The 23831-nt window shown below is 40.1% G+C and overlaps 2 protein-coding genes across 5 annotated transcripts in view; both read right to left on the bottom strand.

The window, feature by feature from the left end:
- LOC133662277 (equilibrative nucleoside transporter 2) overlaps nucleotides 1–15794 on the bottom strand; it is a 45427-nt gene extending 29633 nt beyond the window's left edge. For 3 of the 4 annotated variants that reach the window (XR_009828088.1, XM_062066138.1, XM_062066141.1), the window contains exons 1-4: nucleotides 15707–15794; nucleotides 10247–10309; nucleotides 10043–10124; nucleotides 9382–9539 (exon numbers count right to left, since the gene is read on the bottom strand). Coding sequence is in view for 3 of the 4 variants with exons in the window: in XM_062066138.1 (XP_061922122.1) it covers nucleotides 9382–9539; nucleotides 10043–10124; nucleotides 10247–10284 (278 nt within the window). In the remaining variant the exon portion in view is untranslated. Of the gene's footprint in view, nucleotides 1–9381; nucleotides 9540–10042; nucleotides 10125–10246; nucleotides 10310–10375; nucleotides 10524–15706 lie in introns of those variants that run through there. The other variant, XM_062066140.1, reaches the window with a different exon arrangement.
- Nucleotides 15795–19749: 3955 nt separating this feature from the next.
- On the bottom strand, nucleotides 19750–21327 carry LOC133662279 (intraflagellar transport protein 57 homolog). Its single transcript, XM_062066144.1, has one exon. It carries the CDS (start codon nucleotides 21325–21327, stop codon nucleotides 20092–20094), a length of 1236 nt encoding a protein of 411 aa, XP_061922128.1. The 3' UTR covers nucleotides 19750–20091.
- Nucleotides 21328–23831: the final 2504 nt, after the last annotated feature.

The raw sequence follows: 23831 nt of genomic DNA, 5'->3' as shown, positions 1-23831 counted from the left end.
TGTTACCAGTTTACTCTATACAGGAGGGTGATGTGGCTGCTGAAAATGAGCGAGTTCCTCTCTTTCACCGCAAGTGAAATGGATAGAAAAGCCAACTTGTTCACCAGAATGTGGCTGCGTGCCTTTCTGAAAACAGCCCTCTTTGGGAGAAACATATTGCAACTGCCATTGCAGTCTACCAGATTGGGCTACATGCAAGAGAAAACTAGGCAGGATCTCAAGCTAAGAGAGTCCGCTATTCAATCAGCAAGGAACACGAACGCCAAGGTTTTTACAGGCCGATAGTAGCACTTCAAACTGAAGTGCTACTCAAACTGAAGTCAATCCAGCCGTCGCTGCAACACCGAGAGATTGTTGGCAGAGTCCAGGTAGGAAGAGCAGGACTGCGATGGGGGGGAGGCGCCTCGCTTCTCATCAAAAGCCAACCACAAGGAGAGGAAGGAGATGGTGGAGGCAGAGGTGACAAGGATGGAGGAAGAGCGCAACAAGATCCAGGCTGTGTCACTGGGAGGGAGTTGCCAACCTGAACATCAGCTGGTCAGAACTAGGGAAAATTCCACAGGCAAGGCTTATCTTCTTAATTTGGTCAAACTATGAGACATTTCTCTACCCTCGCAACCTCTACCAGTGGTTTGGAAACAAGAAATGTTGTTACCTTTGCAAGAACAGAATGCTCTAGCACATTTTGTCAGGCTGTAAGATCGCACTCTCTCAGGGGTGCTAGAGATGGCGCCACGGCCAGGTCCTGAAGAAAATAGGGGAAGTGCTGGTGAGGTGTCGCCAAGACAACGAGAGGTCACCACAAGCAGAGTACCACACCAAATGTGTCATGGAAGGTGGAAAGGTGGCCTCCTGATCAAGAGAAACGCCAAGATCCTTTTCCCCTGGTCATGAGTGGGACATGAGGGTCAACTTCCACAGACAACTTCAGTTTCCTACAGAGATCACCGCTACATCTCTTCATCTCGACATTGTTGTTTGATCCATCGACGCAAAGTTGGTGCACTCCATTGAACTGACAATTCCACACGAGGAAGGGATTCAGGCGGCATTCGAGAGGAAGTAGGCCAAATACGCCAAGTTGGCCGTCAAGTGCAGAAAGGCTGGCTGACCATTTACCCAGTTGAGGTTGGATACCGAGGCTTTGTAGGAATGTCAACCACACCTCTCTTGAGGGACGCAGTAATGGCCAGAGGGAAGATGAAGAGGGCACTAAATGAGCAGGAAGATTGATTGATTGATTGAGACTTTTATTAGTAGATTGCACAGTACAGAACATATTCCGTACAATTGATCACTAAATGGTAACACCCAAATAAGTTTTTTAACTTGTTTAACTCGGGGTCCACGTTAATCAATTCATGGTAAGGGGAGGAGAGGAGATGGAAAAGGCTGGCTCTGGCTGAGGAGGAAGGACAGATGCTTGGGAAAGAACATTAACTCCAAAAGAGCCGCAGGGGTAAGATCAATCAGCTGCAGGGAGTGACAGGGAGACGTCCCTGTCACTGCTCCGCCACCAGGAAACGTTTCAGGATGAAAGGGGCAAAACGTTGAGGTTTGGTGGTTCCTGGCTGATGATCCAGAAGCTAACCGATGGGCACTGGAGGAGATGTGGCAGGCAGAAATGCCCAGCAGGAAATTCTACCTACTTGTATGCTTACTAACAGGTTAAAATAAAAATATAATCTCCACACCTTAAAAATGTGTTGGTTTTTTTTTATACATGAAAACAAATTAAAGTAGTATAATATATTGTAGCATTCAGAAAAAGATTACATGCTTTTTTAACTTTCATTGTCATGTTATGCTAACAACCAACTCAAGTCCAGCACATTCTCTCCCAAGCACACATGTCTACCGTCTTACTTCCCCAGACACTTAAAGGCCTACTGAAATGAATTTTTTTTATTTAAACGGGGATAGCAGATCTATTCTATGTGTCATACTTGATCATTTCGCGATATTGCCATATTTTTGCTGAAAGGATTTAGTATAGAACAACGACGATAAAGATTGCAACTTTTGGTATCTGATAAAAAAAAGGCTTGCACCTACCGGAAGTAGCGTGACGTAGTCAGTTGAACATATACGCAAAGTTCCCTATTGTTTACAATGATGGCCGCATGAAGTGAGAGAGATTCGGACCGAGAAAGCGACAATTTCCCCATTAATTTGAGCGAGGATGAAAGATTTGTGGATGAGTAAAGTGCAAGTGAAGGACTAGTGGGGAGTTGAAGCTATTCAGATAGGGAAGATGCTGTGAGAGCCGGGGGTGACCTGATATTCAGCTGGGAATGACTACAACAGTAAATAAACACAAGACATATATATATACTCTATTAGCCACAACACAACCAGGCTTATATTTAATATGCCACAAATTAATCCTGCATAAAAACACCTGCGTGTTTGTTATGCTAGCTCCTAGCTCCTCTGCTAGCTCCTAGCTCCATAGAACACGCCAATACAATTCAAACACCTGATCAACACACACAATCACTCAGCCCAAAAGACCGTTTACCTAACCCAAGGTTCATAAAGCTTATATATTTTTAAAAAGTTACGTACGTGACGCGCACATACGGTCAAGTTATCGAATGTTTAGCAGCCAAGGCTGCATACTCACGGTACCTGATATTCAGCTGGGAATGACTACAACAGTAAATAAACACAAGACATATATATACTCTATTAGCCACAACACAACCAGGCTTATATTTAATATGCCACAAATTAATCCTGCATAATAACACCTGCGTGTTTGTTATGCTAGCTCCTAGCTCCTCTGCTAGCTCCTAGCTCCATAGAACACGCCAATACAATTCAAACACCTGATCAACACACACAATCACTCAGCCCAAAAGACCGTTCACCTAACCCAAGGTTCATAAAGCTTATATATTTTTAAAAAGTTACGTACGTGACGCGCACTTACGGTACGGTACGTGTTATGCTAGCTCCTAGCTCCTCTGCTAGCTCCTAGCTCCATAGAACACGCCAATACAATTCAAACACATGATCAACACACACAATCACTCAGCCCAAAAGACCGTTCACCTAACCCAAGGTTCATAAAGCTTATATATTTTAAAAAAGTTACGTACATACGCAAAAAAAAGCCAAAGCTGCATACTCACAGTAGCACGTCTGCGTCTTTGTCATCCAAATCAAAGTAATCCTGGTAAGAGTCTGTGTTGTCCCAGTTCTCTACAGGCGTCTGTGTATCCAAATCAAAAGTCCTCCTGGTTAGAGTCTCTGTTATCCGAGTTCTTCCATCTTGACTGCATCTTTCGGGAATGTAAACAAAGAAGCGCCGGCTGTGTACTGTTGTGGCTGACTACGTTCGAAAAATACGTCCATTTTGCACCGACAACTTTCTTCTTTGCTTGCTCGGCTTCCTTCTCCATAATGCAATGAACATGATTGAAACAGATTCACGAACACAGATGTCCAGAATACTGTGGAATTATGAAATGAAAACAGAGCTTTTTCGTATCGGCTTCAATGTGGAAGGCATACCCGTGTTCGCCGGGCTACGTCACACGCATACGTCATCCTCAGAGGCGTTTCGAACCGGAAGTTTAGCGGCAAATTTAAAATGTCACTTTATAAGTTAACCCGGCCGTATTGGCATGTGTTATAATGTTAAGATTTCATCATTGATATATAAACTATCAGACTGCGTGGTCGGTAGTAGTGGGTTTCAGTAGGCCTTTAACAACAGTTTCTCATTCTCCGCCAACATAGTGTGTTCACAGACCATGGGTTAAAAGCATGAAGAAACAGAAGCTCTAGAAGTTTTGTTGAGGATTGCTGTTCCTTCTATTGCATTATTTTCCTTCATTAGTTTTATTTCTTTACACGTCTTCCTTCTTTTAGGTTTGTAAAACATAAAATAAACATAACCAAAGTATAACATCCATTGTGTATTTTACATAAATAATGTCCATTATGTATTTTACATAGATAAAATAGAATGTTTAGTGTTACTATATTCACACCATAAAGTACAAATGTTTACACATATGGAAATTACACAGCATTCACACACACACCAAACATAGCACACACTATATGTTACTTATCACAGTTAAACCTAAGGTTTAGCGTTGTCTATCTCAACTGGTCTTCTGCAAAACGTCTTGGGTGTTTTTGTTGATAATTATTTAAAACTCAACAAGCAAATACGGTCAGTGGTAAAAACTGCTTTAATTTAGCTCAGACTCCTTCGGAAGATCAAACCATACCTGCCTACAAAGTAGTTAGAAACAGTTGTGCATGCACTAATAATATCCCGCTTGAACTAATGTAACTCTTTGTACTTACTGCATGAATCAATCCCCCACTCGCCACATGCACACCAACTCACAGGAATGAAGAAACATGACTATATCACTTTGCACTGGTTTTTCTCCACTCACTGCCTGTTTTTAGACTTTGGGATTTTTCTATTTGTTTTTAAACCTGACCAAGAGCTGGTTTGACCCTATTTATCCGATCACTATTTTTTTTGAGTGCCCAAGGTCTAGACTGAAGACCACACAATATTTCAATTACAAGAATAAACACCATTTAATTTAATAGGAACTCTTGTTAGCACCTTCATTTAAAACCGTGCAACATTTTATGATGACTAAAGCCCATCTTCGAATCGAAACCAGAATAAAAATCGGATCCGGAATTGTTCATATTTAAACAGTACCCAACTCCATGAATGACAATGTCTTAACTTTCTTTAATTTATAATAAAGTGCAGTGCAAAATTGCTCGGCGATCAGCCTGCCAAACACTCTGTACAGTGTTTCCCATAAACTGCCAAGATACCTGTGGCGGTGGGGGCGTGGCTATGGGAGTAGCTATGGGCGTGGTCACCATGACATCATCGAGTAATTTGCATAATTTACTACAATGATATGATTTTCTCTAAAAAGGCTAAAAAAAAATTATACTTACTAATTAATAATAAGTTTTGTTTTAAACGTCCGTCCATCCATCCATCCATCCATCCATTTTACAATATAATTACAACACTTTATGTACATATTTATATACAGATTTGAACAATAAGTTATTTACTGAAACATATGTATTAATTGTGGTTCTTACAAAAAATATATCTTATAAAAATATAAAAGCTAAAATGTCTCTTAAAGCTCTGCCCCTTTAATTAGTGCATACTAAATAATTTAACTTTAGCCTACTACTACAACCATATTATTTACCAGCAACATAAAGTGAAACAAAGGCAGAGGTGTCCTGCCACAGTCAGTAACAAATAAACAGAAAACAGTAGTGGTGGTAGATAGACACAAAGCTTCATCAAACATCTGATCCACTGAACAAAGAGCTCCAAAAATCTTGATCCTACACTTCTCTTTTGTAAAGTAAATCTGAACAGCCGAATGGGCATCTACATCAACTATATGACTTGCCTGAGAAGCTTGACAGGACACAAAAAAAATAAAATTTTTGTGGCGGCCTTAATTCTTTCGTAGCGGGCCGCAACAAATAAATGAATGTGTGGGAAACACTGCTGTAATTAAGGACTATCAACCATAACATGTTATAAAGGGAATATAAACATTATTTCAGGCTGCCAGAAAATGTGTCATCACACTTTAATCATCAATTGATGTACTAGAATGTATTTAGGTAGAAATATCACAGATTACCAAACACCTTTGACAATCACAGCATGATTGTAACAATCCACATTTTGTGGTATTAATGCACTAAACTGGTATCTAAACATGGAAGTGAAGCTCCACCTCTCCTAATACAAGAGCTCAAGTAGCAGCAGACAGCCGGCGGGAGGCATTTGCTCCGGTGATGATAACGGCTCACAGCGATCGTGGATGGAAATGTCTTTGGTCTTGTCGGGAGAGCAACCTGCCGCGTTTTTTTTTAAACAATTTTTTTACTCGGCTGTTGCTCAACATCAACTAAAACACAGCCACATTTTCCCACGCTACAGGGTGAACTGAGAGCCCCACAAGACACGTGCATGTTAATCACACGTCAAATATTTTTTTTAATTTAAGGACATTTCCGTTAATGTGTTATCTCGTTAAATTTTACAGCCCTAATTATTTTATTACACAAATTTTCTTTGTCACCTATTACACAAAGCTAAGATGTGGTTGTTTTACTTTGATAGATTACCGTATTTTTCAGACTATAACGCGCAGTTAAAATCCTTTTATTTTCTCAAAAATAGACAGTGGGCCTGATAGTCCGAAAAATGCGGTTGCCTGTATCAACTTTCATTGGACTGATTTTAGTAGGGCTGCCTGATTATGGACAAAATATTATATTTGTACCGCTTGTCCCTTTTGGGGTCGTGACACCATTATGTAATTTGTAAATAAATACCATAAAATCCGGACTATAGCCGCTACTTTTTCCTATGCTTTGAACCCTTCAGCTTATAAAGCGGTTCGGCTAATTTACGGATTTTACTTTGCTGATGGCCATACTGCAAATAGTTGAAAAAAATCAAGCAAAGACACTAAGGAGGTGTGTTACTGTTTTTTATATGGCGCCATCTTTTGGACAAGTTTGTTCACTGCAGGCGCTGCAGTGCCCTTTTTTTTTTTTTTTTTTTTTTTTTACATAGGGGTTGTGAATGATAACCACAACATCTTTTTCAGAAGTTTGCGTATTCCCAGTAAGACTGATCTGATCGATATTGTCCAACTCTTAATTATCAATTCTGATATCAACCGATACCGATATATACAGTCGTGGAATTAACACATTATTATGCCTATCTTTGTTGTAATGCCCCGCTGGATGCATTAAACAATGTAAGAAGGTTTTCCAAAATAAATCAACTCAAGTTATGGAAAAAAATGCCAACATGGCACTGCCATATTTATTATTGAAGTCACAAAGTGCATTCTTTTTTTTAACATGCCTCAAAACAGCAGCTTGGAATTTGGGACATGCTCTCCCTGAGAGAGCATGAGGAGGTTGAGGTGGGCGGGATTGGGGGGACGGGTGTGTATATTGTAGCGTCAAGGAAGAGTTAGTGCTGCAATGGGTTCTGGGTATTTTTTCTGTTGTGTTTATGTTGTGTTACGGTGCGGATGTTCTCCCGAAATGTGTTTGTCATTCTTGTTTGGTGTGGGTTCACAGTGTGGCTCATATTTGTAACAGTGTTAAAGTTGTTTATACGGTCACCCTCAGTGTGACCTGTATGGCTGTTGATCAAGTATGCCTTGCATTTACTTGTGTGTGTGAAAAGCCGTAGATATTATGTGACTGGGCCGGCACGCAAAGGCAGTGCCTTTAAGGTTTAATGGCGCTCTGTACTTCACCCTAGGTCCATGTACACAGCGGCGTTATAAAAAGTCATAAATTTTACTTTTTGAAACAGATACCGATAATTTTGAAACAGATACCGATAATTTCCGAAATTACATTTTAAAGGATTTATCGGCCGATGATATCAGCAGTCCGATATTATCGGACATCCATAGTTATTATGCTTTCATCTAAAATACTGGTCAAAATTGTCCAAAGACTTATTGCACCAATAAATATGAGGATGTTTGCATTTAATTAACAAACATTTTATTAAATTGTATTTTATTCAAGAAGCACACATTCTATACTGGTAAAATAAGTGTTAAAAGGTAAAAAACTGAATTAAAAACCAAACAGAAAAACATAATTTTATTGTTGTTTCTTTTTCTATTGTTGTTTTAATTTATTGTTATTGCAATATAATTTTTGTTGTGTATTTTCGTTACTAATTTATATATACAGTTTTTTAAAACTATATTTAAAGTGGAGTTTTGGTGGTGAATTAAATACTCATGTTTTCAAATTAATTAATTATCGTGATTACAATACCAATCAAAATAATCGTGATTATTATTTTTGACAATCATACAGCCATAAGAAACAGCAAGACGTTATCAACAAGTTGCGGCAACGTTCACTACATATTGCCTGCTGCATGTGTCGTTACGTCAGTAACTCTCTGTCACAGCAGGTGAGTGAAGGAGCAACCAGTGTTATGGTTCCAAAATGAAAGCAACATCAAATATTTTTCTCCTCCGCAGTAAACTTTTTGGGTGGGACAAATGCGTCTGTATCCAATATTGTCCACACCTGTTGCCACCTATTAACAGTAGTGCGGTCTTGAAGTGTAGTGACTGAAATGAAGTAAAACAAAGCAATCGGCTGCGGCAACCTCGGGAAATGTTTCTGAATAAGATTAAGATTAAAGATTAAAGTACCAATGATTGTCACACACACACTTAGATGTGGTGAAATTTGTCCTCTGATAATCGTGATTAAAATGTAATTAATTGTACAGCCCTAAAATGTTAGTATTTTAATGCACCAAATGTCTCAAAGTTGCGTCCAACTTCAATATTTAATCATTATATTTATTGGAGAATTACCTGCTTGCAGTTTGTTGTTTCAATTAAGCAATTATTATAGGTAATACAAAAGCTAACTGTTTGAATATTTAGAATTTTGTTCCCTCACTGTACCCGAAATGAACCGAACTGTGACCGTAAAACGGTAAAAAAGTACTTATAGAACCGTGATTATGGCATACTGTCAGAACGCTAATACTGTTTATATCAGTGGCGTGCGGTGAGGTTAATGTCTGGTGAGGCACGACTGCATCATCACAGTCAGATTTACAAACATATGAACCTGCAGTGCAGGTGTACCTAATGTTGTGTCCCTGCGGTCGTTCGCGGCTCCTTCAGCGCGAGCATTGTTGTTTTTGCACTTTTTGGCTTCTTGCTAAGTGACTTTTTGGGTGGATTCGGTCTTGCACGTGGAGGGTTTGGGTGTGGGCTTTGGTTGGTGTGGCTGCGGCGCTCCCGTTGGGCGGTGCATTCTGCGGCGGAGGTGCTTGGCACCAGGAGGCGGGGTTATGAGACGAGCCTCACACAGTGTGTCTTCGCAGCACTAAAAATATGTTACACACATACAGTTGTTGACAAAATACACTGTACATTATATACCTCAGCTAACTAAACTATGGAAATGTATAATATAGTTCATATAGCAATACGGTCTCACTGCACAGCAGGCCAGCAGTTAGCCGAGTCATTGCGCACAATCCATGTTGAGGCACATCGCAGTGACGTGCCTCAACTGGCTGCTGATCACCGCACCGTCTCTTCTCAGTATTTGAATGGCAAATGTGAAAATAAAAATAAAAATAATCTAAAACTGGTGAAGTTAAATGGAAAATAACTTTAGTATAATCACTGGATACATATAACAATTTAATTTATTTAGTTTTTCTTTTTACTTTTTTTTTTCTTTCCATGATGGCAGGTGAGGCCGTGCCTCCCCTGCCTCTTGTGACGGCACGCCACTGGTTTATATGTCATGAACATGGCCTACCTCTGGTAGAGGATGGAGTTGAGCAGGGTGAAGAGCAGCAGGGGCAGCTGGGACAGCAGGGTCATCAGGTTGTTGAAGTAGTATTCTTTAGGGGCCTCACCTGTGCTGTTGCCCGCTTCAGTTGGTGTGCCTGTTGTGTTCAGGCGGCTTTCAAAATACTACGCACAGGGCAGGGGTGGTAGAATGTGTGACATGAGGAAACAAAGGAAAGAGACATGTTTTTATAATGTCGGTGGTGGTTTTTAAGCACTGTTCAATAAAAGAATACCATGCATACATAAAAAGATTTGGAGAGGGTTCAAACACAGCAAGTGGCTTTCAGTCAAGGAAAAATAAAACAAGTGTGAGAAAGGAAGCTTCACAAGAGCATGTTACATGCCTCACCACTTATAATAGAATAGAAAGTACTTTATTGATCCCTGGGGGAAATTCAGCACCACAGTTCGCTCACAATAGACAATAATAATAATACATAATATATAATATATGAATAATATAAATATATTATACATATATTCTACATTTAAGTGCAGTCAAGAAGGAACATATGCATTATACAGTCTGGTGCTTACTCCAGAAACACTCGGTACAACACAAGACCACCATTTCATATCACATGCTCATTCACAAGGTCACAACACGTGAAATATGATGTTTTTACCAATATCGCGGTCATGAAAAAATTCCATGGCAGCAGTGTTCCCAGACCCAGGACGAAGAAACATAACGCCACCAAGCAGCCCCTAAAGGTGGGAAGTTACCGTGTTAAAGCAGCCTGGCTATTAACAAAGAAGTACAGGTGTTTGCACAAAAGGCTGCATGCACATTTAATCTTGTGTCGAAAGTGTGTCCCATCGCAACTCACCAGTCTGAAGGAGCCTCTTTATGTTTACGTCCGTTCATTGTCCTATGAAGTTTTCTTGTCAAACTATTGAGACAAGTCATACAGTGTTACAATTACATTTACGATACTGTGACTGTAATGCACACACACCAGAGTCTTTAATACAGCTAGCTGTCTCAATGCAAGCAATAACAAGCACAGCTAAGAATGTTTCCATCTATCCATCCTCTACCGCTTGTCCCGTTCGGGGTTGCTGCATTCGGGCGGAAGGCGGGGTACACCCTGGACAAGTCGCCACCTCATCGCAGGGCCAACACAGATAGACAGACAACATTCACAGTCACATTTGCATAGCTGAAATTCAACTGAGTTTTTTCTGTAGAGCCACATTTTTAGAAAGTCAGACTCTTCTCTCTTAACTATACTTATTTTGTCCGGAACATTAATGCCATATCTTCAATATATTTACAATAGCCAAAGAGCCTCTGGATGACAGGAGCACTTCGCTGTTTTTAAAGGACCTACCGCAAAAAAACATTAAATTGTCGATGTGACATGTTTTTTTCAATCGTGAATTTAAATTTTTTTTTTAAATGCTAACCTTGGAATATACAAATGTAAATGTAAGTAGTGTTTACCATCTATGTCAAATTACATGTTATAAGGTATGTGTATATGTATTTTATACAGATATACCAAGTATACTGTAATGGAACAGTTTTGCTGACATCAAACCCTGCATATTTACTTTTTTGCTTTGGCTGCGCAATATTGATACACAAGTATAATACAACACTGATAATGCAACATACATAACAGGTTTTTTTTTTCTTCTTACCCTTATTAAAGTACATATCAGTATGTTAACACGAGTCAAATATTCTCTATATACGACACAAGTGCTCTGTTGTTAAGACCTACAGGTAAACGTTTTGTGGAAATTCTTCCACATAACAGAAACTCTGTTTTAACGACCTACAGCACAAAACACCAGTCACAGGTTTTCTGTATGACAGGAGAGCTTTCCTGTTTTAAACACCAACCGCAAAAAGGCTGGTCACACTATTTTGATCTCATACAATCATTAATGGGCTAACTAGTGATGTGATGATCTCAACTACATTATATGTGGCGGTATAGGGCTAAACTCCTCACTTATAGAGCTGCTGAATGCTTAAAATTGCTGTTTGGCCCAAGACCCATTGTCACATTTTTAGTTTGGCCCTTGTCGGCAAAAAGTTTGGGAACCCCTGCTCTACACAAGAGCACTCTGCAACTTATAAGCACGTACTGCAAAAACGCAGGTCAAAGACCCTTTTTGTGACAGGAGCACTCTACGGTTTTGAAGGATAAGGTTAGTCAAAGATCCTCTTTGTGACACGAATGTGCTGGTGTTTTTAGAAAGCCGCTGAAAGGAAAACTGTACTTTTTTTTGGAATTTTGCCTCTCATTCACAGTCCTTATGTAAGACAAGAACAAATATATGTTTCTTCTTTTTATGCAATCTAACTATTCAAAGTTTAAAAGTCCGCTTACATTGGACCCTAAGGGAGTCAGTGAGTCACTCTATTCTGCCTATCCAAAACAAAAACAAAAACAAAAAAAACAACAACATCCAAACACCTTTAGTAAGGTTTCATATAAACACTAAGTATATATGTATTGTAGTAATGGTAACATTTATAATAACGTGTCATATTTAAGTATGTTACTAATTTTAAGCATACGCTGTGCTTTAATTTCAAAAAAGGATCACATCTTGCTTTTCCCCCCCAATAATATCACTGATTATTACTCACTGCAGACTTCATGAGAGCCAACAAACATAATAAAACATCACTGACTGTATTAGGATGCTGACTGATAAAATCTTGTTATAGTCCCGTTTAGATGAAGAATGACTCAAAATCCTCACGAAGAAAAAGGGGGAACCAAGCGTCCTTTTGCGTCGTTTTCTTGGCTGTCAAATAGTACCTACTTGTAGGAATACGTCCTCATCCTTCTACTATACAAGTGAGAGGCATTATTTTAACCTGACTCTCGCCAGATCCTTGTAGTTTGCTGAGCTCCACACAGGGATCTGGGACTTCTCAATAGGAGATGTATTTCAGAAGGCGGGGCCTTGTAAAAAAAATAATTGTATGTGATTGGATAAACCACTTGTCCGTTATCTTGAATGACGTGCTACTTCAACCACTCACATTGAAATCAACCTGTGACGCTGGGAAATCCAAAACAGAAAAGCCGACATATTGGATAACGACAGAGCGAAAAGTAAAATAAATGCCTTCAAAACCGTTTTCTGTTCATCTTTTAAAGAATTAATATTTGATAGATTCTACAAAACAGTTGCAATAGCAGAATCAATGTCAACACACGACTCCTTGCTGCGTGCCGCCATTGTTATTTGAATCAAACAGTCGCTTCGGCGCTACATCACATCTATGAAATCCCGCCCGGCGATCCTTATTTGGTTCATAATTTTTTGCTATCTTGAAGGAGTTTGCAATGCCCTCGAGCCCAGATCCTTGTGTGGAGCTCAGCGAACTACAAGGATCTGGCGATAGTCAGGTTAGCATTATTTATGATCTACAATAAACTCCACAAACAAGAAAGCAGCTTACCACTCGATGATGCCAATATTAGGCACACAAGCTTGTGATCACGGCGCCACTATAAATAGTTTGTCTGCGTAGCACTTATAATACCATTACTAATACTTGGTTCGTCACAAAATTTAAACGGAGTATTGTTGGCGGTTTTTGGATGGTTATTTATTGGGTTTTATGGACGGAACAGATGACCTACCATTGGCTCTGTTGTGAGCGGACTTTTATTTATGTTTACTTACGAGTTAGAATGCATAAAAAAAATTTAAAAAACATTTGTCATATATTTCATAATGATTGTGAACGATAGGAAAAATTCCCCCCAAAAAGTGCAGTTTCGCTTTAAGTCACCCTAAGTTTCGAACTGAATCTGTGGGCTCCGCTGATGTTATTCACCAGGTGCATTTGGCGGCAGGCTGCCAGTTGAAAACCGTGCTGTAGATCACAGATACATTACATATTCTTGCTATTTTTAGCCTGTGCAAGGTGGCTGCCAGTGGAAGCCAAGTGGCTATGGGGAAGGTCACATGTCATCAGGTGGTCAGCTAGGATCTATAAGCTACTTAAATATATGCTGAACCTCTTCGCAGTGGTCATACAACAGTGTTTTCCATAAACTGCCAAGATACCTGTGGTGGTGGGGGCGTGGCTATGGGCGTGGTCACCATGACAGCATTGAGTAATTTGCATAATTTACTACAATGATATGAGTTTCTCTAAAAAGGCTAAAAAAATGTATGCTTACTAATTAATAATCATCCATCCATCCATTTTACAATATAATTACAACACTTTATGTATATATTTATATACAGATTTGAACAATAAGTTATTCACTGAAATATATTTATTAATTGTGGTTCTTACAAAAAATATATCTTATAAAATATAAAAGCTAATATGTCTCTTAAAGCTCTGCCCCTTCAATTAGTGCATACTAAATAATTTAACTTTAGCCTACTACTACAACCATATTATTTACCAGCAACATTAAGTGAAACAGAGGCAGAGGTGTCCTGCCACAGTCAGTAACAAATAAACACAAAACAGTAGTGGTCAAATACAAATAAGGCAACAAGAGAAGTATCCTACACTTCTCTTTTGTAAAGTAAATCTGAACAGCCTATATGGGCATTTACATCAACTAAATGATTTGCCTGAGAAGCTGGACAGGACAAAAAAAATAAAAAACTTTTTTTTTTTTTTAATTAAAAAAAAAAATAAATCAATTTGTGGCGGACGTAATTCTTTCGTGGCGGGCCGCCATAAATAAATGAATGTGTGGGAAACACTGTACAACATGACATGATTAACATTGTTACCACGATTTGGGACAGCGTGGCGAAGTTGGTAGAGTGGCCGTGCCAGCAATCGGAGGGTTGCTGGTTACTGGGGTTCAATCCCCGCCTTCTGCCATCCTAGTCACGTCTGTTGTGTCCTTGGGCAAGACACTTCACCCTTTGCCCCTGATGGGTGCTGGTTAGCGCCTTGCATGGCAGCTCTCGCCATCAGTGTGTGAATGTGTGTGTGAATGGGTGAATGTGGAAATACTGTCAAAGCGCTTTGAGTACCTTGAAGGTAGAAAAGCGCAATACAAGTATAATCCATTTATTTATTTATTTATAATGAATACTAGAAGGTGTACACCGCTAGTTTACATCATCAATCATAAATATGTTCTCATCAACATACCATATGTCCCAGCAAGAAATCTTCGTTCAAAGAAATCTGGCTTATTAGTGATTCCCAGAGCCCCCAAAAAAAGTCTGCAGGCTATAGAGCGTTTTCTTTTCGGGCTCCAGGACTCTGGAATATCCTACCGGTAACAGTTAGAGATGCTACATCAGTATAAGCATTCAAGTCCCATCTTAGAACTCATTTGTATACACTAGCCTTTAAATAGCGTCGAGAGGTTATTAGGTGACCACAGATGAAGCGCCAGCTGTTCAAAGTTGGGACCCGGGGTGGACCATTATCTGTGCATCAGTTGATGACGTCTCTGCGCTGCTGACTTGTCTCCACTCAAGATTAAATGATAAATGGGTTATACTTGTATAGCGCTTTTCTACCTTCAAGGTACTCAAAGCGCTTTGACAGTATTTCCACATTCACCCATTCACACACTGATGGCGGGAGCTGCCATGCAAGGCGCTAACCAGCAGCCATCAGGAGCAAGGGTGAAGTGTCTTGCCCAAGGACACAACGGACGTGACTAGGATGGTAGAAGGTGGGGATTGAACCCCAGTAACCAGCAACCTTCCGATTGCTGGCACAGCCACTCTACCAACTTCGCCACGCCGCCCCTGGCCCCACTATGGACTGGACTCTCTCACTATTAACTAGATCCACTCAACGTCCATTGCACCAGTCGCCCAGGGGCCCCATATCCGCGGTCCCCTCCAAGGTTTCTCATTGTATCCCATTGGATTGAGTTCTTTCTTGCCCTGGTGTGGGATCTGAGCCGAGGATGGCGTTGTGGCTTGTGCAGCCCTTTGAGACACTCGTGATTTAGGGCTATATAAATAAACTTTGATTGATTGATATTATGAATACTCTATGTACACCAATTTATTGTCAAACACAAGAGTAGCTTGACATGGTTTATGTACACCTCTTGTGGTCCATGAAGCGACACTAAATAACACACACATAATAAGCATGTCGCCCAGGTTACATTAAGATTCCACACCGGTATGGCGGCACCGAACACGTGTCGTCGTTCCTCCCTCATCCTTCCTACTTGCCAATAGAGCGCGAAAAAACAGGTTTCTAACGACTTGGTGGTTAAAAAGGAGGAAACCGACGTTTTAATTCCAAAAAACAACAACATTAGTTTTACGACAGTCGTGATAGAGAACGTAAAGGCGCTTACTTGAAGAGGCGGACAAAAGGTGGTCTTCACCGTCGTCAATGGTAAATGGAGACGTCCCCCCCCCACCCCCCCCAAAGTTGTTTTTTCGTGAGTTGGTGAGAGTTATCTGGTCCATATGCGTCCGACGTGTGATTGGTAGGCGGGGACTTGAGTCTACTTCCTCCGGTAGTGCGGGGGAACCGGCATCACTTCCGGTGCGTACTCGCATTATAGCGGCCTGTGAGCCAGCAGGAGGAGACAGAGCCCGAGGTACTTCATTCTGTCTGATTGGTTGAATGCAGGGGCGTCACTAGCTTTTAAGGACACGGGGGGGCTTAGCCCCCAGGAGATGCACAGGATGCGAGCGAACGTAGCGCACGAGCACAAAACTTCACAAACGGCTAACAAAGACTTAGAAGTTATTCATTTTTATTATTATTATTTTAAAAAAATGCACGGGACGATGGCTTTTAACCATTTTTTGTCTTTTTCTTTTTATGTCATACTTGCCAACCTTGAGACCTCCGATTTCGGGGGGTGGGGCGTGGTCGGGTGTGGGGCGGGGGCGTGGTTAAGAGGGGAGGAGTATATTTACAGCTAGAATTCACCAAGTCAAGTATTTCATATATATATATATATATATATATATATATATATATATATATATATATATATATATATATATATTTATATATATATATCTACATCCTGAAAATATGCAGGATAACCCTTTTTAGCACCATTTTTTTATAAAGTTAAAGTTCCAATGATTGTCACACACACACTAGGTGTGGTGACATTTGTCCTCTGCATTTGACCCATCCCCATGTTCACCCCCTGGGAGGTGAGGGCAGCAGTGAGCAGCAGCGTGCGCCACTGAGCTGGTTATTCAGATGTCACAAGTTGCTCTCATGTTGTTTTTCTTCTTATCTAATAATTGACTGTAATTTGTTTTCTACATGTTCGTATTTTTTCCTTGTTGAACACATTTTTCAGACCTTTTGTCATCCACGGTTGATTGTTCTTTTTATGTTTCTTAGTTAATTGCTTTTTTTCATCCATGTTCCTTTTCCTGTAGTTTACTTCGAAGATTATAAAAACTGGTAGGGGATGGCTGATATCAGAAATTAGTAGACCACTGGTAGTATTATTGTCAAAATCATTAGTAAATATACTATCAATAAGTGTGGCACAATGTCCTGTGATTCTACTCGGCTTTGGGATTTTAGGATATAAACTTATGCGTTCTATGAAGTTGATGACTTCATAGATACAATGTATCTATGAAGTCATCAATTGTTTTTTACTTGTTAGGGTTCAAAAAGTCGATGTTGAAATCTCCATAGTTTCCACTTTTGACTGATTCCAGTAAAAGTTGTCTTAATCCAGTCCTCAAACCTTTCTATACTTAACTTAGGTGCTCTGAATATACAACTGATCAGTACATTCTTGCTTTTTTCACGACATATTACTGTTATCAAAGCAGATGACATGTTTTTTTTTTACCACATTGTAATGCAAGTCTGTTATCACATAAATTGCAACTCTTCCTCCATTCTTGTTTGTTCTGTTAATGTAATTGAGTTCATATCCTTCCAGTTCGAAATGTGTTGCCCTTTCAGCATTGATCCATGTTTCCGAAAATGTATCATGTTATAATTTGCATGTAAACTCCTGCAGTTGAGGTGAATAATTGACAATTGGATTTAATACTGGTATTGTATTGTTAGTTTGTGTAGTATAAACAGTTATTCTGGCTGTTGGAGAAAACATTTGTATCTGGATCTCTATCATTTTTGAACTCAGGATTTATTTGGTCTGTACAGTGTAGTGTTTATATTTCCATGTATAATTGTGGGTTGCCTCTGTCCGTCATGGTTGTGTTTGTTTTTGTAGTCATTGATATTCATTTAGTTATTTTATTTTCAGAATTACCTCTAACTTTGCTTGTTCTGCTGTTCCATTTAATTCTATAAATATTTAGCAATTTGTGGTCCAAGTTTGCTAAATTTTTCCTTGTTTTTTTAAGTTACGTGCCTTCCTAGCAATGTCGGCGTGTTTTCGTCGAATGCTTATCACATTTGATCCTTTCAACTTTCTTCCCTGTTTTAGTAATGCGATTTTGTGTTTTCTGTTAATGAACCTCATTATTATTTCTGATGGTGTGGAGCCATCTTTTTTGCTATGTAGTGGGTCACAAGCTTAAATGTTGTCCTTGTCCGGTTCTACTCCCGTTGACATCATGAATGTGGCTACCTGCTGTTCTGTGGAGCTAATGCGTAGCTCTCAGGACTCCCCCTCATCATTGGCGGCCACAAGCTCGTGCAAACTGTAGCGGGGAGCGTCAGCATAATTCAAACCAAACACTAATGGTGGGAATTATTCTGAAACATTATCATTTAATTCGGCCTATGTTTTCATTGTAAACATTCCAAAAGGTGGTGCCATATACCATATCCTATCCCATATGAGTTGACAATGACATCACTCTTTTTGGAAAAAAAAACCTTTGTGGATCACAAGTACACAAAAATATACAAATAATACTTAAAAATGATTTCTGACAAGACAAATGGATGGATGGAAGATACAAACGTGAATGCAAAATTGTACTACTCTACCTGGTGTAGTGTTGTCCTGATACCAATATTTTGGTAACGGTACCAAAATGTATTTCGATACTTTTCTATACTTTTCTAAGTAAAGGAGACCACAAAAAAAATTGCATTATTGGGTTTATTTTAACAAAAAATCTTACGGTACATTAAACATATGTTTCTTATTGCAATTTTGTCCTTCAATAAAATAGTGAATGTACAAGACAACTTGTCTTTTATTTGTAAGTAAGCAAACAAAGGCTCCTAATTAGTCTGCTGACGTATGCAGTAACATATTGTGTCATTTATCATTCTATTATTTTGTCAAAATTATTAAGGACAATTGGTATAAAATTTATTATTAAACTACTCGTTAATTTACTGTTAATATCTGCTTACTTTCTCTTTTAACATGTTCTACCTACACTTCTGTTAAAATGTAATGATCACTGTTGTTTGGATACTTTACATTAGTTTTGGATGATACCACACATTTGGGTATCAATCCGGATCATACTTTGGTCACATTCAAAGTCCTCATGTGTCCAGGGACATATTTTCTGAGTTTATAAACATAATATACATTTTTAAAAAATGAAAGTAGATTTTGTGATGCTAAAAAATATTGATGTAATCATAGTAGTATCGACCAGATACGCTCCTGTATTTGGTATCATTAGAATGGATGTCAGGTGTAGACCCACCAATGGCATTTGTTTACCGGTGAGCTACAGTGTGTAGTGAAGCATGTTTAGCTATTCCTCGTCCTGCAGGGATGATCCTTGTAAGAAACATACTTTAATTGTCACCATGGAGACAGGTATTAGTGATTTAGAAGTAGCTAAAACACTGCCGATTGCGGATGGACGTTAGCCGCTAGCTAGCTCGCCATGTCTTAAAGCACCTCTTTCAAGAGGGCGTTTCAGTGTTATATCTTCACCTTTATCTTTAGTTTTTAAGCCAAAATGCGTCCATTCTCCTTTTTCTGTCTACACACTGTGTCTGCTTGTAAGTACTCCGTGATTGTGTGCTGCCGAACATGCAGGTCTGCTCGTAAAACCAGCAATGTCATGACTTGACGACGGCGGGTGGGGGACCGGTACTTTTTAGAGGCGGTATAGTACCGAATAGGATTAATTAGTATCGTGGTACTATACTAATATTAGTATACCGTACAACCCTAACCTGCTGTTTACACCTGAACTTACTGTACATCATGCCTAGGCAATTTTTATTAAAATAGCATGCAAACATACTGTCACCCAAGGATACGCCCAAATTAAAAAGTTTACTTTTCATGTTTATACACATTAATGTAATGCAAGTATAAAACTAAAAACTGTACTAACTGTATACAATGCACTCACTTATGTACTTACACTTTTGGGTGCGTATTGAATGTGCATTCACACTGAGAAGTACAGCATAATGCAGCGCACTGTCAGTACAGTACTCAAAACAGTCAAAATGGTTGGCTTCAAAGTGGCGGAAGGGGAGAGATGCCTTTGATGCAATCACTTAAATCGTAAACACTGTGATTGTCATTTCCAGTAAGTGTGCAACGACAGTAATGGAATAGACAATTTCAAAACTTGCACACTCAGGAACTAAGTACACAGTGTATGTACCAAGCGCACTTATTGAAGTGTACTGATGGAAGTGTTCCATTGAGACACAGTCATGGCAGCACGGTAGAGTAGTGGCTAGCCCGTCTGCCTCACAGTCAAGATGCTTGGGTTTGAATCGCCGTGGGATAGGCTCCAGCTCACCCTAATGGATGAATGTTTTTAAGTGCATTATGGATGACGTTCAAGAATCCCAAGTCCACACGTCTGAGCTGCGTGAAAAGCGTGGCGTCTCCGTAAAGTCGATGGTGTCCCGTAAGCTGTTGGACTTCTTCATCTGCAAGCGTTGACTGGCGATCATCTTGCTGAGCTGTACGATCTCTTGCTTCTGGTTGGCGACGCAGCGCTTGATGTTGACCAGCGGCGCTTTGTCCGACATGCTGCTGCTCCTCTCCTCGGTCTCCTGCTTCACCCGCTTTAGCTCGTCGTCCATGTCGGCTAGGATGCGGGCCTTCTCCGTCAGATTCTCGCTGGCCTGCCGGTACTGTTCTTTCACCTGGCTGAGCTGGGCTTTAGCTCCGCGGTACTCCTGGACGAGGTGCTCCAGCTGATTGTTGATGTACTTCTCTCGACTGCGGACCTTCTCCAAAGTCTTTCCGATGTCCTCCCGCAGCTTCTCCAGGTATCCCTTGGCCTCTTTGAAGGAAGACGAGATGGCGTCTCGGTGTTGGTGCATTTGTTCCACATGGACCCTCCAATCCTTGTTGTCATTCTTGATTGTGACTTTGAGCTGCGGAAGGACTCGCTCCACCTCCAGGTACCACTCAGACGCGTCTACTGTGGGCTGAAGTATTTCTGTATTTACGGAGGACACTTCACATTGAGTGCTGCGTAACTTTAAGGCCTCCAAGTCCATCACATTCTCCTCGTCATCATCCAGCTCCTCAATCGCCTCCTCCTCCACGTTGCCGAGGGTGAGTTCCACGTCGTCCTCCACCACAAGGGGTTCCTCTGTGGTTTCTGGCGGGTATTTTGGGCTCCTGAAGCAGAAGCCTCTCTTCTTCAAAGCCTCTTCAGCCAGTCTGTCGAGGACAAAGCAGACATGCTCGCCTGAGCCGGACAACAGCTTGGAGGGCGGGAAGTCCACACGGACGCCAAAAGCCCGGAGCTCTGCGAGGATGTCCGATATGGTGGCGCTGGGCTCTCCACACTCCATATTTTCATCAAATGGCCTGCCTGCGGCGTTGATGAGCCAGGAGGCGATGATGGTGAACATGTAGAACTGTTCACCCGAGTTGGCCTCCAGGTAGGGACTGGACACAAAGTAATGTCTGGACAGGCTCCTTGTGTTGTGTTTGGCCAGAACCTCCTCTTCATAGTTTAGAATGAGCAGCTTCTCCAGCAAACACTCCATAGATACAAACGCCTGGTAGGCTGCTCCGGGCCCACGGTCGCCCTCGTCCCCGCGGCGGTGCGCCATGCGTGCCGGTGCACAGTACGATCCACTGGGTTGACGGCACACACCTCACAAACAGAAGTGAAAAGGCCTGTCATCTCTGTTGGGACGTGGACTGTGGTGGTGTCGTGTTGTACCGCGGCGCCTCATGATGTGTACAGAGCGGTTGTCGCCTCTGTGGAGAGGTGGCGGCTGGGACCGAGGTGGTGTCATCAAAGTGCTTGTCACCTCTGTGGGGGAGTGTTGCGGCGCTGGCGTTTATGATGTCACGATGCTTGTCATCTCTGCTTGGGATGCCTCAATCATTTCAAATGCTTTCACAACAAACACAAAATGGGCTCACCGAGAGGCTGGAGTGGTTCGAATCCTTAGCTCAATGCCTTCGTCAGCGCACACGTACCACGTATTAATATGCTGTGTATGTAAGTTATTAACTTATATATATTTTCCCACAACTTATATATATTTTCCCACCCTATCATAGGTACTCCTGCTTGCAGAGTTGCAGACACCAAAACTGCAACTACATTCGCTATCTTAGCAGTAGGAGTAAGACGTGTGGCCTGCATTATTCATCATTACTTGTTTTTAGTAGTGGTGAAACCCAGTCCCGCCCCAAGCTAAATTGGGGCCCTAAGCAGAATTTTATTTTAAGGCCCCCTGTACTCTATTCCATTTATTTTTGCACTTTTTTATTTATGATTTTTATTTATTTTTTTAATCAAATTTGAATTATATTGTATGCATGTTTTGTACTAAACACATTCATGAGAAACAAATTGTTCAATAATTTATGTTTTTAGAGCAAAATAACAAATCTGATATAATGAAAAAATGTAAGTGACACATATTTACTTTGAGCCCTGCATACCCGCTCAGCACTAACATTGGACAATCTTCGTCCACCGTGGGCAGAGGTTTTATTTAACTAATGAATTTAATATTTTAGCCATTGTAACATTACACACAGTTTGAACAGTGTTTGAATATGGGAAAATAAAACACTACTTTAATCAAGTGATCCTTTGGTGTACCACTAAATGGAGCCCACATACTACTAGTTGTACAAGTTCCACAGTTTGAGAATCATTGTGCTAAGTTCTTTTGGAGAAAGAAAAAAAAGCTTTTGTTTTATAGGTGACAAAGCAAATAACTGTCAGTGTTACGTCGAACTTACCTCATTGATCATGAATTGATTTCATTTTTAAAACATGTCCAGGCCCAATAAAAAGTAGCTACAATACAATTTAATGTATTGATAAGCTACAGTATAGTACAATACATTTTCAAGAATTGGTGTTACATAAAGATAAAATGGACTCGACCATCTCAAATGTAAACACTCGAAAGATCCACATAAATGGGAATAGAAGAGCTGGATCTTGCTGTAAGCAGATGTTTAATCATGTAAAGCACAAAGTCTATTTGTTTTGTTAAATTGAGAGCACAAACCAGCCGCTACGCTAACGACAGTAGCACAAACTAGCTACCAACCACGCCGCTAACGCTAACGTTAGCAAATATTTTGGGTGTCAAAAACGTTTTTAAATATCAGCATTAGGCAAATCTGTGTTTAGTGGGACTTTTCAAACTGTTTGGTCAATGTTGCTAGCTGAGCATTCCCGGGGCAAAACAGTTTCATTTCAAATGTACACAAAAATGACGCCATCACCTGTCATCGTCCGCGGCTTCCTATTTGTGGATGCTCCTTTGTGCCGTTACACCTTTGATGTTATGACACGCTACTGTATAAAAGACTCGCAGACGCCATTGGACACACAGCTTGAAGGCAGAAGGCGATCATTAAAATGGAGCGAGGACTCTCAGCTGGCAGAAATGGAACTTTTCACTTTTCACGGAGAAGCTTCCCATAGCAAAAATGTGCTTGCTCATCTGTTGCTTGATCTCGTATCTTGAGAACATTTTGAGCTTCTCATATCTGTCTAATTCTGTGATCAATTGTTTCTCTTTTATTGCTCTTAAGGGACCCTTAGGCGCAATAAATAAGCTAAAAAGAGACAAGACATCACTGAGACAAAGGAGGTTGAGTTGAGACAATCATTTGAGCAATATTTGAGAAGTGGGATATACTGAGGAGAGCTCATATATGTATGCAACTGATCTCAATTATGTCTCATTTATTTTGAAGGAGAATAAAAAGAGAAAGAAATGAGAAGTATGAGCAATAAAAGAGATCTTATGTATGTCTCTTTCATGTCTTGATTATTTCTCTTAAATGTCTTAACAAGGCCATCATATCTCAAATTTGAGAATCATGAGAACAAATTGAGAGTGCAATTTAAATATTCATTATCTGACTTAATTAGAAATAACACTAAAAAAATACTCAAATATTGAAAGGTGTATCACTTTATTTGGCTATACAAAAATACAAAATATAAGATATAAAAATAGATTAAATACCAACATGTAAATGTAGTTAATTAGTACATACATAATGTACATATTGACATTCACAATAATTAAAACAACATAGAAAACAATATACAAAAAATAAAACATACAAA

Source organism: Entelurus aequoreus, linkage group LG12 (assembly GCF_033978785.1).
Source record: "Entelurus aequoreus isolate RoL-2023_Sb linkage group LG12, RoL_Eaeq_v1.1, whole genome shotgun sequence".
Classification (NCBI taxonomy): Eukaryota; Metazoa; Chordata; class Actinopteri; order Syngnathiformes; family Syngnathidae; genus Entelurus; species Entelurus aequoreus.
Note: the sequence above shows the minus strand (reverse complement) of the source record. Positions and strands in the feature narration are given on the sequence as shown.

What these genes read in the sequence shown, in the direction of transcription:
- LOC133662279 (XM_062066144.1), bottom strand. Translation starts at nt 21,327, where the DNA reads ATGGCGCACCGCCGCGGGGACGAGGGCGACCGTGGGCCCGGAGCAGCC.